The sequence below is a fragment of the Eptatretus burgeri genome, chromosome 7, assembly GCF_056783735.1.
Source record: "Eptatretus burgeri isolate ZD-2024b chromosome 7, Ebu_testis_v1, whole genome shotgun sequence".
Taxonomy (NCBI): domain Eukaryota; kingdom Metazoa; phylum Chordata; class Myxini; order Myxiniformes; family Myxinidae; genus Eptatretus; species Eptatretus burgeri.
The window spans coordinates 56,613,261-56,629,935 of record NC_140967.1 but is presented as its reverse complement, the minus strand read 5'-3'; the positions used below and the strand labels follow the sequence as shown (position 1 = coordinate 56,629,935).

General features: G+C 40.9%; 1 protein-coding gene across 7 annotated transcripts in view; it reads left to right on the top strand.

The window, feature by feature from the left end:
- SYNE1 (spectrin repeat containing nuclear envelope protein 1) overlaps positions 1-16,675 on the top strand; it is a 423,352-nt gene that overhangs the window by 379,759 nt on the left and 26,918 nt on the right. For all 7 annotated transcript variants that reach the window (XM_085888569.1, XM_085888567.1, XM_085888566.1 and 4 more), the window contains 4 exons: positions 2,394-2,556; positions 3,798-3,985; positions 12,150-12,300; positions 15,602-15,784. In XM_085888569.1, the coding sequence (XP_085744695.1) occupies positions 2,394-2,556; positions 3,798-3,985; positions 12,150-12,300; positions 15,602-15,784 (685 nt within the window). The remainder of the gene's footprint in view (positions 1-2,393; positions 2,557-3,797; positions 3,986-12,149; positions 12,301-15,601; positions 15,785-16,675) is intronic.

The following is a 16,675-nucleotide window of genomic DNA, read 5'->3' as shown; positions in this document are numbered from 1 at the left end:
ACAAAAACTTCAGTTTTCTAAAAATTTGTCCCATTCAAAAAAGGCTATAATAAAAAGGGAGCTTTGATATTGCATCATGATAAGTGTGTAGTTCATTATTCCACTTGGCCACCAATTGTCTTCTTTCTTTTTTTTAACATAGCAGCTAATAGTTGTGTTTTGAAAGTTGATTGTTACATCTCCAAAGTTTGCACATTACAAACTATTTGCAGAGAACTATTAAGTTATTTTTAATTTCAATCCCTTCAGCTCTTTTCCTCAACCAATGGTAGGAAAGGTGGTTGAAATCGCAAGCTGGCAGGAACCACCTGGTGGTTTTAATCTATCCCAAACGACGTTAATGACTCGTGTGTTGTGTTCTGATAAGCATGCTGCTTGTGCTTTAATTATTTAGAGCTGAGCTTTACTGTAGGACGGAATCATTTCCACAGTCATTGCTTAGCTAGTTTAGCCTTTACGATCACCCAATCAACTCGTTTGCTGAAGAATTTCTTCACAAGCTCAGGCAAGGTCTTCTGCTGTGGTTTATATAGCTGGATAAAAACTCGTCTTGCTTGTATGCTGTCCAGATGGTCAAATGTTGAGTTTACTCAATTAGACAAGGAAAGAACTTGACAGCATAACTTTGCCTACCCATTACTAATTTAATATCTGGCCTTTTTCTCTTGAAATATGTGATGACAGTTACTCAAAGAATTTGGAACAATTTACGTGCCAAAAGAAAGGTTACACTGATGTTCCAACTTGTCAGATGACTTAAGCTTTGGTCTCTGTGGAATCCACTAGAACAGCTTTCAAAGCACTGATGTGAAGGTATTTGTGAATGTCTGGTTATGCTAGCTGTGTGATTGGTAGCTTATGAGCGAGTGGGATTCTGTTTGTGAAGCGGGACTCCCACATCGTCACTGTGAACCCATAAGTTACCGGCAGGTGGCATTGTGGGTTATGTGTTAGACTCAGCCAGGAGCCATAAACCTTATATTTTTGAAGAACTCGATGTGAGCCTGCTGATTGAGTCATCGTCGAAGCAGTCTGCTGTCATGATGTAATTGCTTTTCTTCGACCCGTTAAATGATTATTGTATTGTTGTACTTGCGGATTCTAGACATACTGTTTTTTGAAAAATGATTTCACTTAAGATGAACTTATTTTTGCTGTTGTCATTATGAGTTCAATTCAGTTTGCTATCAGTTTAATTTATACTTTATGTATCATTTGTTTATGGATATGTGAAATTATACTTTGGTAGTGTGACTGTTAAGAGGATTGATTTAATGTGTACTGACTTATCATGATGTCGCAGAAATATCAACTCTTTTGTTGAGTTGAAAATGTGCACTGGTTTTGTTTGAATTGTCCTTGCATTGCTCAGTTGGTTCTTGATTAAAAACACATTTGTATCAAGTAACTGGCTGTAATTTAACTCACAATAATATTGCAAATATTTTTCAATTATACATTGCTCAATCTTACCTGCAATTTAATTTAAACAAAATATCTGCACTTTCGTCTTATGCACAGTATTCACTTTTGTCTTCAGCTTCCTTCTCGACATTAAACAGGTCTTATAAAATGCAGCTATGCATTCCTACATTTTCATCAAATTTCTCCTTTGGCAAGTGTAATGAAAGCTCTTTGTAGATCACAAGGAATGTCTTTCCACTCAAAGAGCCGTTACTTCCATGTGTTGTACGTTATTCCTTCTTTACGCTAATCAAATTTCAAGTGGTGTCCTCTTTCTTGGTCCGATTTTTCCAATGTCGAGTAAGAATGCTGACACAAAGGTTACACTCTCTTCCATTTCACCTCCACCTGTCCATCATGAGTTGTTTAGTCATCCCAAAATGTGCATTTTCCTGGTGGGATATTTGTGTGCACCTGCCCTTTATTAATTGCATAGCTGATCACAAATCGCACACCTGCCAAAAACTGTGACCAACCTGTAGTTACATTTTGGTCTCTTCACGTTATAGGAACAACAGTGCACCACATTGTTATGGTTTTGATAAATGTACAACCTTTTTGGTAATTTATCACCTTTTTGGTCAATGATAACTTTGCATTGCCATGGCAACAATAACTAAGAAAGGATTAAAATAGATTTCCTTAAATATTGGTATCGATGTCTAATACAACTACATTTTAAATTTTTATGTCAACATAATTGTGTGATTGACATGATTAACCAAATGAAACACGAGGGTTTATATCGCTTCTCATTTTGAGTCCCTCCATTGACTTCGACATGCAAGCAAGGTGAACCTCAAACACCAGCTTTCATGTAAATTGAGCATTTGATATAACTCTATAAAGTTGAAAAGGTTATTGTCATGACTTTGTATATTTTATTTTCTTTCTTGTAAAGTTTGAAATTTCTTTTGGATCTACGTCAGGGTAAAGAAACTACAGGAGACCCTCCAAGCCTTGGACCAGTTGGATAAAAACCTGAACGGCTTGCGTTCCTGGCTTTACCACATTGAGGCCGAACTCTCTCGGCCAGTGGTGTTTATGGCGTGTGATGCAGAGGAGATTCGGCACAAGCTTGAGGAGCAGCAGGTAAAAAAAAACGACAGACTGTTTTCAGAATTTTTAGACTTGGAAGCCACCTGTGATTTATCACCAAGGCAAGGTTGTGTTTTTGTCTGTATTGTAGAATGAATTATAGTGTTCATAGAACATGATAGCATATGCAGTGTTCAAGTGTATACTTCAATTTTTTTTATAAAATAATAACTTTAAAGATCATTTTAAAAATCCGGAAATTTACGTGACTGAAGCAGTCTGATACATCACGCTTATACATTGTAATAAGACTATGTTGAGTCACAGTTTAGGAGATCGAGGCTTTATTAATTACCGTAGAACGCAGCATCAGTCAGCATCGTGCATAGCCATGTCAACGGCATCTTCTTCACCTCGATCATCCATGGTCATGTCAACAGCCTCTTCTTCACCCCGATACTGTACCCTTTCACATGCTACGCCCACTCATGCTATATATCGACAAATTACATGGTTCTTGAAAGTATTATGAAGGCGATTTGTGTTCTACAGTGTTCAAGTATATAATTCGATTTAAGTAAAGGTGTAAAGAGGTTTAAAGAGGTTTAAAAGCATATAAATAAATTAATTCTGGGTTTTACCGCCATTTTACTCATTGTCTATCACATCACCTGATCTAAAACGTTACATTAGTACTTCATGCCTGTTGTTTGTGTCCTTTATAGCATCTTTAAAAACAGTGAGTTTCCTGTTTGGAATGATTTTTATTGTGTTTGACTGCCAGGCAGGCAGGCACAGTGTAAATATTACCTCTCTGCACATGTGCCATCGGGACAAATTCAGAGCCAAAGTACAGTCAACCGACAGACTTCTCTTCTTAGTCATGTTCCGATTTATGTTCAAAATGTAGCATTGCATCTCAATAAGTTGTTCCTCGATCATAAACAGATGATCATAAACTGATAAGACAGACAGATGGACAGACGGACATGAACCAATTGCTTAATCCCGCTTTTGGCTTCGCTTGTGCAGGGTAATGAGGAAGAGCTTCGATGAAATGCATATAAATTATGGCACAACTGATGTGTAATTATTTTCATTTACTTTTAATTGCATAATTTATTGTGGAGCATCTTACGAAATTTTGCTGGAGGACTTTAATTGTTTGTCAGAAATCAATGACTTTAGCAACTTGATACTGACAATAATCACACCAACAGAGCTAGACTCGATACCTGGTATGCAAGCTCAAACACGTGGCTCTGATGTGGCTTTGCTTCCTGCACTCCTCCCAGAACCTCCAGCGAGATATTGAGCAGCACAGTACTGGTGTGGCCTCGGTTCTCGCCCTTTGTGATATGCTACTGCGTGACTGTGATGCATGCACTACTGAAGCAGAGACAAACTCCATCCAGCAAGCCACGAGCACACTGGATCGCCGCTGGAGAAATATATGCACGATGTCAATGGAGCGCAAGTTCAGGTGCAGTAACACAAATGTTATTTTGAAATGTGGAGCTCGTTCGGCAGCATTATAAAGGTATTATTTACAATGTTTATGTAATCTTGGCAGTTTTCTTTCAGTGGACAAAGTCGTACTATCACTCAACACATAGTCATTTTAATACAACTGTCACGAACAAAGTAAGCCTTACTTTTGTTTATATAGACCGTATAGAGCTTATTTTGAGTCCAGAGCATGAATAGAGTTTATGTAGAGTGAACCTCAATATAATTTACATAGAGTGCAGAGCTTGCATAGCATTTTAATAGAGTGCAGAGCCTGATTTGCATTTACATAGAGTACAGAGTCTGTATAAAGTTTATGTTGTGTGCACTGCAGTGTGTCTGAGTTTATATGGAGTGCAGAGCTTGTGTGAGTTTATACAGTGTAGAATACAGAGCTTATATAATGTTCAAGGGCAGAGCCTGCATGAGTTTATCAAGAATGCAAAGTTCTGTTGTGAAGACCATACTTTGTTCACGACAATAAAAGTGTAAGATTAGGTATTTCTGAAACAATCTTTGTGGAAGGTGGGTTTCTACATTTAAGGAGAAAAAAAAACAATAATTGGCCTTTCATTTACAGAATAAAACTTTGACAAAAATACTTTTTGCTCATGCCTTCATTGAAGTTTTCTCCCTGACTTATTTTGCACACTTTGTACCAATTCAATTTCAACATGTCTCTTTTAATAGGGAATCTTCTTGGAAAAAATAATTTGTTGACAGAAAAAAAAACAATACAACACAAAGCAACGTTTCTTTTTTCTGACATTCGGAGAGCAGTGACTTCACGTTTATTGTCTTATTTCCATGACCACATGGCTTTTTTCTGAAGTGGGTGAAACAGAATGGGATTTAATGTATACTTCAGAAGGGGAAAGCAATTCTGGTTGGACTAGGTCAGGCATGACATTGAATCCAGGCCCACCCAGGCCATATGTGAAAGGACCAACAGAGTATTGGTGTGTTTATGAGGACTGGAATGACTGACATGAGTTATTCTTGCAGCAACTACAACTACAAATTAAAACTAGAACGGCACTCGTAGAGCGCATCGTTTTTGCTCGCAAGTTCATTCTGAAAAAAATACCATTGTTAACTGAACACGCTGCTATTATGGTCCACTGCTGATTATGGCCCACATACCCGTATCATCTTCACACCCTATTATGTCACATTGTTTCATGGCATGGGTTATGAACATTATGAATTTAATTCTTCACTCATATTTGGTCATAGATCAGATATATGAAGTCTCTAATTTTTCGGATAAAGATTTAAATCCAACCAATTATGGTTGGAATATAACTTCACCGATGACATCATCGTTATCACCCTATATACATCGAGTTGATGACATATGCCAAGTTTCCATTTTTTTCATTGAGCGGTTTTGGAGAAAATGATTTTCCATTTTTTTCCTTGAATCCAATATGGCTGCCATATCAATTGACCGATGACATCAGAGTTAGCAATAAAATATTCTACATGGGAACTCTCCCCTATTTGTTAAATTTTGCATCGATCAGATAAGTGGTTGCTTATCGGTGTCTCTCTCTCCGTCTCTCCGTCTCTCCGTCTCTCCGTCTCTCTCGTGCAGTATCGGCTATTCCTGAATCTATAATATAATTTAAAGGATTGTTTTAAATAATGTTTACCTCAAAACAGTTCCCTTACCTAAAGTAAGAACCTCAACCTGCAAGCAAATTAATGGTTTTCCAACTGCATGGATCATCAGCTGGGCACCGTTATTCCTCGAGGTTTCGATCCTTTCAGCCCAGAATCTCTCCAAACAGTGGATCAACAACCTTGGTCACAGATCCACATTAGTAGATTACCTACATCAGTAGATCCACAACCTCAGTTGCATCCATGCAGTCAGTCAACCCATCAATGCAACATCACCAATCAAACTTCACTCACTGGAGGATTTAATGTATTATCACATAGGTACAACCCCCTTCACACATTCCATCACATGACAATACATTAAATCATTCACCGATTACCTTAAATATAACACGTCCACCAACACGCACAACCACCACACACCTCTGAATCAAACTGTTGTACAAATATTCAAACGGTTATTTATAAATGGGTTTTTACCTGCTTCTTGTCTCCCAGCAACCACTGAAGAAGGCTTGAATGGTTTCCATATTTATATTTCTTAATGTATTTCTATAAATATCTCGTGAATAATATTTTTCCAATTCGTATTGTATTTCACTAATTCTATTTGCTGTCGTTTTTCGATCTTAAAGAAAACTTGTTTTAATCTGCTAACGGTAACGCTCTGTGTTAGTAAACATCTGACGAGTTGTTTTAATATATTGATAAGTTCAGTATGCCTGGTGTTGGCTTAATTGTTAGGGTGGTGGGCTTGGGATCCAAGGGTTCAAATCCTGCTCAGCTGTTGAATTAATACCAGGTGGGGTTAACTGAGCTTGTCATCCTTCTGAGGTCGGCAAAATGAGTGCCAGCATGCTGGTGTACTGTGTTGGAATGGTGACCCATCCAGGATTGTGTCCAATAGCCAAGGAGACTGCTTCAGCAGCATCAACGCTCTGCACAGAGTATGGTCCCGATGGATGGATGGATTGCTGCTGGATTCTGTCCCACTCAGTCCTCAATGTCTGAAGCCATCTGACTTAGGACCATCTGCCTGTCCTGCCTTGCAGTGGTGACTCTTGGCCTCCCTGATCGAGGTCTGTCATCTGCAGAGTTGTGGAGGGTGTCTCTGTCCACCAGGGCCGATCATCGTCTGGTGTGAACAGCCAAGGCGACGTGCCACCTCACGGTAGCTCAGTCCGCCTTGCAGTATGTCCAAGGCACACTGCCGTTGATCCCTTGACAATCGTGGCATGTTGATTGAAATGCCCATTTTGCACTGGCCTTTTTAAAGCCAATATCAAGACATCACGTGCAGCTCATTAAAATCATCCCGTACCCCTTGGCTAATCACTGACAGTCAAAACGGCTGTTCAACAGCTGTGTTATGAAGTGACCATTGAAGGTTCAAGTGACCATCCGTGACCATTTTGTCTGACAGTGAGGACACTATTGTCCACAAATAAGTTCACACCTTTACTACACGCAGTATTATTGTTGATATTTGAAGGTTTAAAAGGTGGTAAGTTTCTTTTGCGTTTCAGTATATATCATCATAAGCTAATCAAATACAAATCCATCATTAATTGCCAGTAAATCATCAATGAATCGAAAGATGTTTCCACACCTTCATGCAGTTGTTAGTTTATCCTAGCACATGTTCTGGACCAAATCAGACTCGTACATATGCAGGAAATTTTTTTTGCAAAGAAAGGGGCCGGATCTTAATGAATGGGTTTCCCCACTGTCTGCTGGACACACACACACACACACACACACACACACACACACACACACACACACACACACACACACACACACACACACACACACACACACACACACACACACACACACACACACACACACGCACACACACACGTGTTGCAATAGTCTCGCATCCCCTTTGGGTTGAGGATAACTCCACATCTGTGATCACAAAGCGATCACCAGTGGTGAGACCCTCAAAGTCAGACATGAGATCAGGGCCGTCTTTCTGGACATATCTCATGCTTTTGATACAATTTGGCATCCTGCCTTGCTCTCCAAACAATCTGCCTGCCTATGGCATCCAAGACCAACTCCACATATGACTTACTGACTTCCTCCACTATCGTCGTCAGCATGTGGCTCTCAATGGAATCCTTTCATCTCCTCTCCCTGTCAAGGCTGGAGTGCCCCAAGGCAGTGTAATGGGGTCCTATTCCTGATCTTCATAAATTATCTCTCTGAATCTCTGGAAAATCCTATTTATCTCTTTGCTGATGATTCCACCCTCTGCCGTGATAGGCAGGCTGCAATCTCTTCCCTCTCTTCAGACCTTGAACAAAACATCACAAGATGGTGAAACACTTGGAATATGTCTTTCAATCCTGACAAATCTCACACTCTCTCTATCTCTCTCTGAAAGGACCATCTGCCAACCACCTCCTTTCTTAACAATCCTCTTGAGGAAGTTCAGTCATTTTAACTCCTGGGTCTCACTATCAGCCATGATTTTTCTTGGACAAATCACATTTCAAAGTTTGGCTCCAAAGCCAGCCGCTGACTAGGCATCCTCTGTCATACAAAGTCCTTCCTTGGCACACCTAAACTCATATCCACCAACAAGGCCTTCATCTGCAGCTTGATGGAGTACTGCTCTCCCCTCTGGGCTGTCTCCCCTGCCTCACACTTTGCTCAGCTTAACGCCATGGAAACCAAGGCCTTCAAGATTATTGGACTCTCCCACAATGAATTTGAGTATGTTTCTGTCACTATGCCATCACAGATAGGTTGGTGGCCTCTCTATCTTCTATCTTCTACCTCCTCTTTTCTGGTCTTCCACCCTCTGCTATTTCAGTGCTCTGTCCCCTACCAGGTTTCTGCAGGGTACACACAGTCCACTATGAATCCCCTTCTGTTTAAACCACCCATATCCAGGATCGCTACTCACCTCCACTCGTTTGTTTCTCTTCCACCCCCCCTCTCTCCCCTGCCTGTGGAACCAACTTCACATTCTCTTCAATCTCATTCTTCCCTCCAGGTTTTCAACACAGCTGTTCACCATCATGTCCTATCGTCCCCAATCCAAAACCATGATGTTTTCTAACCTCGTTAACCCCCTCCCCACACCTCACCCCAATCCCTCCTCCTTTCAATTTTCCAGTTTTCCCTCCTGAGTTTCCTTCTGTATCCATCTAGTCCAGTGTCCACCATATGCATCCTCTCCTGCCCCTCATTCCTCCCCACACCCATTTCTTTGTCCAAATCTGCCTCCATTTTTGCCTTCAACTCTGCTGTTGGTGTTTCCATGTTCCTTTTTTTCCTGTTGTGTCCAGATCCGTTCAGTATACGAATTCCAGCTTTTCCTCGAGCCTCGACTATGTTTATTTTATTTTTTTTCAAAAAAAGGCAAAGCCTCTGTCGGCACCTATGATCCAATTATTGCCAAATTTTTTTTTGCAGCACTATATGACCTTGACCTTCAACATTTTAGGGATCGAGTGCAAAGTAAGATGATGTGATGTGTCCCCGTCTACAATCTTTCTCTAAAACTCAAAATCATGAAATTGGGAAAATTATTCAAGTCCAAACCAAAATTCAAGAAAACAAACCAAAAAAATAGCAGGTCATGGACACTCATAAACTATCACAACTTCTGGTCCACAATGATGTTGCAAGGACATCTCGGAAGGCCAAGCAGTCTTTGAGATTCCGTGTTGGAAAAATTGAGTGACGACAAAAAAAACATGTTTGTTTGTTTTTCAAACTGCCATTTGACCTTTAACCCAGAAGGGTGTTGTATAAATTAAGCGTAAATGCATCTTAATATGTGCTATCTAGAGAGGGCAATTTCGTTCTGATCGGATAAAAATTTGTCGAGTTATGGTAAAAACTGTAAACATTTCTACAGTTAGATCATGACCTTAAAATTATGTCAAAGTTAAAAAATATTGTCAACCTCGCATTCGTTCGTTGTATTTCCATTATTGATGCAAACTTTCATTCTAAAATTCTCAGCCGGCTCCAATATACAGCTTGGACATTGGCAGAAAAAGAATTGAAGAAAAGGAAAACCTAAAATGGCGATTTAGTACACCTATGGGGTCGAGGAAACTCCGAGGTTCCATTAAAAAAAATTGGGGGCTCGGCTTCCATCCAATAAACCCCCAAAAAATTCACAACTTGTGCTGCACTTGTATCTCCCCTTCTCCATTTATCTGCCTTCACTTTCATGCAAACGTTCTCTGTTCCATCACTGTGTCAACAACACCCCCTTTGTCATTCAGCTCTTTTGGTATTTCCGATATCTGCAAAAATAAATAAATATAAATGGCCTCTGTGGGTTTGATATCTGCTCACTCTTCCCCAAGTCCACCTCTTTTGAAGTATTTTTTTCCTTCCTGAGTTTGTGGCTACATCCAACTTTTGTCACCTCTTATGTCTTCCCCTATCCATCATTCCTCCTGTGTCTTCCATTACCCCTCGTGTGTGTGTGTGTGTGTGTGTGTGTGTGTGTGTGTATCTGAGTTCGTGTGTGTGTGTGTGTGTGTATCTGAGTTCGTGTCTGGGTCATAAGTACCACCTGCCCATTAGCTTTCCCGACAGCTGCCCAGAAATCGCTGCCATCGTCTTCGCTCCGCATTGCTCTGATTGCTTATAGGCCTCTGATATACATTTGAAGACTGAACAATGCATCTTCTAGCATTAAATAAGAGTACCGTTTTGAGGAAACAAAGTTACATTTTGATTACCACTCAAACGGGGTAATGCATGTTTTGTTCGCTGCAATCACGACAGCATTCTGATGTACACCGCCCAATGAAGGTACTTCATTTCTAATAATGCCAAGGAAAGGAAATCGAGGTCTTTCATTTAAAAAAAAAACTTTGGGTTTTCACCTGACTTTTCAAGACTTATAAACAAACTGATGGACATGTAATTCACATATTATGTGAAGTAAATGAACATTAAAATTCACTTGGTCATGAAATACCTGTGTCCGTTAATTAATTAGTCACGAGGCTGGGAAAATTCCAAGGAAATATTTATTTTGTACATGTCCACTTTAAAGTTATTTATGAAATGTACACGTCCACTTTTGTACACTGCACATCATCTCTGAGTTTATGTGCGTTTTAAAAACGAAAACGCGTTGACAACTCAACAAGGTGTGTTTTCATTTCAACAAGAATTCATGATTAATATTTGAAGTCTTTCATTAAAAAATTGTCCTTCTGTCAGCGATTTTGTATGTACTGCATGCTGTCGACATGTCCAGATGTGTGTTCAGTTACCAAGCAGCTAGCTAGCGCTTGCCAAGCCAGCCGTTCCTTATCAACGGTTTCGAATGGAGTGCTTGCTTGAGTACTTAAGCCACCTGGTGGTTGGAATCGAAATCCGGTTTTATTTTAATTATTTATTTTCCCAAATGTGGTTAAAAACCATGCGATTCATTTGTGGGAGTAGGGAGGGGAAGGGTGCAGGTGGGAGGAGGGAAGGGAAGAGGTGGGATGGGAGGTGGCAGGAGAAGAGGTGGGATGAGGGAGAGGAGTGGTGTGAGGAGGGAGGGGAATAGGTGGGGTGGGGAGGAGGTAGGACGACAGATGAGGGAGAAAAAGAGGTGGGGTGGGAGACTGGGTGTTGAGTTGAAAAATGAGTTGATCAAGTCTGGACAGACAGGGGTGGAGTGGGAAGAGTTTGGAGGAGGGGTGGGATGAGGGATGGGAGAAGTGAGAGGAGGGATGAAATTGGTGGGGTGGGAGTCTGGAGGGGGTAGGAGGAGGCAGGAGAGGGGTGGGAGGAGGGACCCGGCATTGTCCAGTAACGCGGAGTACCTTTGCGAGTATAAAACTAGAACGGCCACTCAGCAGTGTGCATACCTCCACCATGCTAATTAGTTTACATTTTATATCCCACTGATCTGAATTCAGACCTGAACTAAAATTTAATCGGCTTGTTCTTGTCACCTAACCAGCTCATCCACCACGTTTCATCCTAATCCGTCTCCAACTTTTTGAGAAATCGTGCTATATATTGTTTTAGCCCTATCACTCAATGGTGAAGAATCACTTAAAAAAATTCTCGGATCCAGATTCGAATTTTCACCAAAATCAAATCAATTCTTCCTTGTTGCACACCCAACCTGCCCACCAAGGTTCGTCCAAATCCATCCACAACTTCTTGAGATATCCTGTGACATGTCGATTTTGGCCCGATCTCTCAATGGTGAAAAATTATTGAAAAAATTCTCAGATCCTGATATGGATTCGGATCTTCAATAAAATTTAATCATTTCGTTCTTGGCACATACCCAACCTGCCCACCAAATTTAGTCTGAATCCATCAAAGTTTTTGAGATGTCCTGTTCACCGACAAACAGACAGACGGGGCGAAAACATAACTTCCATCCACCATCAGTGGCGGTAATAAGTAAATGTGAAACAAAAAGCATGATACCGTAAACAATTAATGTTTCTCAGCGCAATGATTAGAGAAATTACCGATAAACTATATAACACCATTATCCATTTTGCCTTTTTGCACAGCATGCATGAGACACAACGCATGTGGAAAAAGTTCCAGGAGGATTACAGTCATTTTGAGGAGTGGTTAGAAAATGCAGAACAGAAGGTATCACATGGAAAAACCTCCTGCATTCTGTATTCTACTGCCAAAGAAGAGTTGAAGAAGTTTGAGGTAAGCAAAATATACCTTTCTTACATTGTATCAGTATAAAATTTGTTTTGTGCACCAATCCACTGATGGAAAACATTCAAATTGGAGTAAAAGCAGAAAAAGATCTCTCAATCCAAGCACAACTACAAAGCAAGCCTTAAACATGATAAAAATGAAGCCCAACTGCCCTCAACCTGCGTATAGCCAGATGTTTTGAGAAAGAACCTCCCATGTAACCACACCGAATGAGAAAGTACATCCCAATGGTGGTTTCCCTCGGTGATCTTCGTTTTCCAATTGCCCAAGCGATGACATCATTGAACAAAAATTGCAAGAAATTCTGAATCGCTGAATAGCAAGTTGGCTGCTAGGCTGGCCGAGAGGTACGTCCACTCACCTCTAAGCTGGCTCGTCTGAGTTAGAATCTCGACCCAGTTATATTACTGTCATCCTGGTGTTTTACAGGTAGGGTGATTCATCAATCTGTGTGGCATCCCACAAATGGACGTTAAACGGAATCCCATCTGTCGGCATTAGTTGGTGAACGTTAAAGATATCGTGGTGTCTTTTGTGAAGAGTTGGTGAGTTATTGCTGGCTCCATGAACAAACCCCAATTTGCTGCCCTAATTTCCTGAGTTGGAGTGTCGACCCGACCAGGATTGCAGCTCAGTAACTGCTTCGGCAGCACCAATGCTTTGCCTAGAGGATGGTACTTGACGATGATGACGAAGGCGACACAATCTCCTTGGAATCTTGAAATCGATTGTAAATGCAATTGAAGCAATCTCCTTGGAATCATAAATTGCATCAAGAAGTGTGTGAACACAAAGGTGGTGAAATTAAATTATTTATTGGAATGAAGAACTCATGTTGCTTGTGAGGGCTCGTGTTGATCTGTGTCAGTGGTCAGGTCGAAGAGGTAGAACCTGAATTTGTTTCGCAACAAATAAATTTCAGTCATAACAGAAAAGCACACAGTACATAGCATCATGTACAGGGTAATTTCACTCTGGGACATACAAGATGTTTGCATTGAAATTTGTTAAATTAAATTAATCACAAACAAGTAACAGTATGTGATTGATTTGGGAATGTATATTTGGCTGTACAAGTGGTGTGATGTAACAAAAAACATTTCGTCCTAATCTAATAGCCCCTAATTAATGTATTTAATCTGATATAAGTTCTCTCTTTCTGAATGTTCCATGCTCTTAACAGAGTGTCGGTCCTTCCAAAGCAGTCACATGGCAAAGTATATGTATGCTGGGTGGTTTGCCATTGCATTCCCAACAGTCAGTAAGGGCAGGAATTTTTAATTTGTTCCAGTGTGTCAGCGATAATTTACTTCTCTTCACGAAAGACACTGTGGGATCTTCAACACCAACCGATGGCCACTACGGATCCTCCGGCTTAACGTCCTCCCGATGGATGGTGCACACAATGACCCATTGCTCTGCATGCGGAGCACGGTGGTGGTGACAGTTTATTGCTGGGCCGAGATTCGAACCCAGGCATACCTCGATGCTATCCTCCCAGCCCAATGTGACATCAGTGGCATTATAAAAGAATTTGCATAATTTACAATCGGTTGGCACATTTTGTGCATTGTTGTAGCACATTTTGAGATTTGTAACCATAATGGCAGATGTAATGTTTCATGAGTGAAGGTTTGAGTTGTATCTTCAGTGGGGACTATGAGAAACTATTTGGCTTTCCAAAAGGCAAAGAAAATCTGATTCATTGCAAAACTGACTCGCGCTGATAGTCGGCGTCGTTATTCATGCTACATGTCATTGTTCTGCAGGATTTAGCACGTGCTCGCGAAACTTCACACTTCTTGTGATCTCGAACAAAATGGTTCTCATAAAACCGTCACTGTAATAAAAAACAGTTTTATATAATTATATTGATGATCGGAATATAAAAATGGCCGGACGAACCACAAAAAAGGTCGAGAATTTTACTCAAAGTGACCCATCAGAAAATGGTCCATAATTTGCGTTGTACAGAAACCCTCAATGCAATACCTTATCCTCTAACAGAGAATAAGCATCCATGGTCAAAATGAAAAAATACCTTTAGCCCTCCAGCGCAAGCAGGAAAGGAAGCCTGTGTAAGATTACTTCGTGTTGACTCAGGTGATTTTTACATAGCATATCCTGTCATGGTTTTGAAGTGTTTTTAATCATTTACTGAACTTGTCACGCTTTGTGTGCATTTTAATATTTCTCCATTGTTATTCGGCTTTGATCGGCACTGACATCGCCAGTTGTTTTGAAACTTTGTGAACATGTGCCGAAGCATAAAATGGCTTCCTACTGTTGTTGAGGTTTAGGATACTTGGGCGTCGGGAAAAGCCCTTGTGAACAAAGCCATTTGGGCCCATCCTCCTGCCTGTGTAAAAAAAAAAAAAAAACTTATTTTTGTGCAAATGCCGAGGCTCATGGAGAAGTATAACAAAATAGGATGAGGGACTTTCACCTGATACAGAAGGTAAAAAGTGGAGACACCTGCAAACTTTACCTTTCACTGAGGTGGAGGATGGCAGGAGGTTATCCGTCCATTCATTGGGACCATACTCTGTGCAGAGCGTTGGTGCTGCCCAAGCAGTCTCTTTTGCTCTTGGGCACAATCCTGGACGGGTCACCACTCCGATACAGGATGCCAGCAAGCTGGCACTCATTTTGCCAACCTCAGAAGGATGACAGGCAGAGTCAACCCCACCTGGTATTAATTTAACAACCCTAGGGGATTTTAACTCAGGATCCTAGGATCCCAAACCCACCACCTTAACCATTAAGCCAACACCAGGCATAGGAGGTTATCAAGGATATTAAAAAAAAAATTCAGTTCATGTCCAGATACCCTGAACGTGCATGTTGCAGGAGTGCAGTTCAATTAGTAATTCTTGCTCACACATTTTCTCTGTACGGTCCTGGGTTTGATCAATGGAGGAGCCAAATTCAAACGAATTACCTTTTCTACAAAGTCTACATGTGAAAAATGCAGTTTTATTATTGCAAGTTTCACAACTTTATAAAAATAGAAAAAAAGGAAGGAAAATGGATTGATTTACATCCGTGGTGCACTTGGTGCTTATTTCAAAGTTAAGCTCAGACAGTTTGATTGACGTAACTTGGATTCTCATTTTAAATTTTGTTTCACTCTCAGTTGAACACAGTGGACTGGCTGTCTGGACGCTAGAGAGACTCACCTGCTGTTGATCTTCAGCAGTAACCTGTTACGAGTATCATGACTTTTGGAAGAGTGTACAGCGACCGATACTGTAATTACATTACATGCCCACATGTGTGAATTCAGGCCTTGGAACGAAAACTCCAGGAGAGCTTGACACAGCTGGAACTCTTCAACAAGCAGTACCGAAGAATGGCTCGTGAAGGCCGAACAGATACAATGGGACACCTTCGGGACATGATCACCAAGGGAAACCACCGTTGGGATGACCTCCAGCGCCATGTGGTAGCCATCTTGCGCCGTCTCAGGGTTCGTGCTTTTTTTGTCTCTGCACTTAAAACCTCTTTCATGCATAATGGTTGTTCACACCCATAATACTTTATACATATGGAAGAGACGCTGTTAGGATGCAAGTGCCTGCAGGTGAAACGCACAAAAGTATAATTTATATGGAAAATATACTTGTTTCGATTTGTTGCCTGAGCAGCTCTGTGGTGGAGTGGTTAAAGGCTTACCGCATTGCCCTCTTTGGTGAGGGTTCAATTTCCGTGGCTGCTCAGAAATTTGGCCTGGGGAGGAGGTAGGTATCACCCGGTGTATTCGCTCATCGAAATACTATGATGACAACACAGAAAACTTCATAAGGTTATCGGACCTCCACCTATACACCTGTGGCTATAGCACTTGATAACCACATCGACACATGTTAACCACATCAACACATGTTAATCACATCAACCACATCAACACATGTTAACTTTAGTTGGTTCGTCTGTTAGAATTCCCCTCTGGGAAAGGACAACCATCTGAAGAGACGGTATCATTTTTGTTATTCTATGACAACAAGAACCCTTTAGAATAAAGTGTGATGGACGAACACACACACATACACACACACACACACACACACACACACACACACACACACACACACACACACACACACACACGCATCTCTCCTTTTAGTAATAGATTAGTTCTTGGAAAATATTTGGAGTTGTGAGGGGAAAGGACCTGGGATGGTTAGGGGGGTTTCAAGGATATATAAGGAACTGAGACACAAGAGGAGGCCATTTGTCCCACTCGATCTGTACTGTATCACCACCACAACAATTCAGTCTTCCAGTTTATCGACTTACTTTTTCATTGGATGGGTGTTGAGGGGAGGAAATAAAGGAGTGTGGCAGTTACAGGGATATC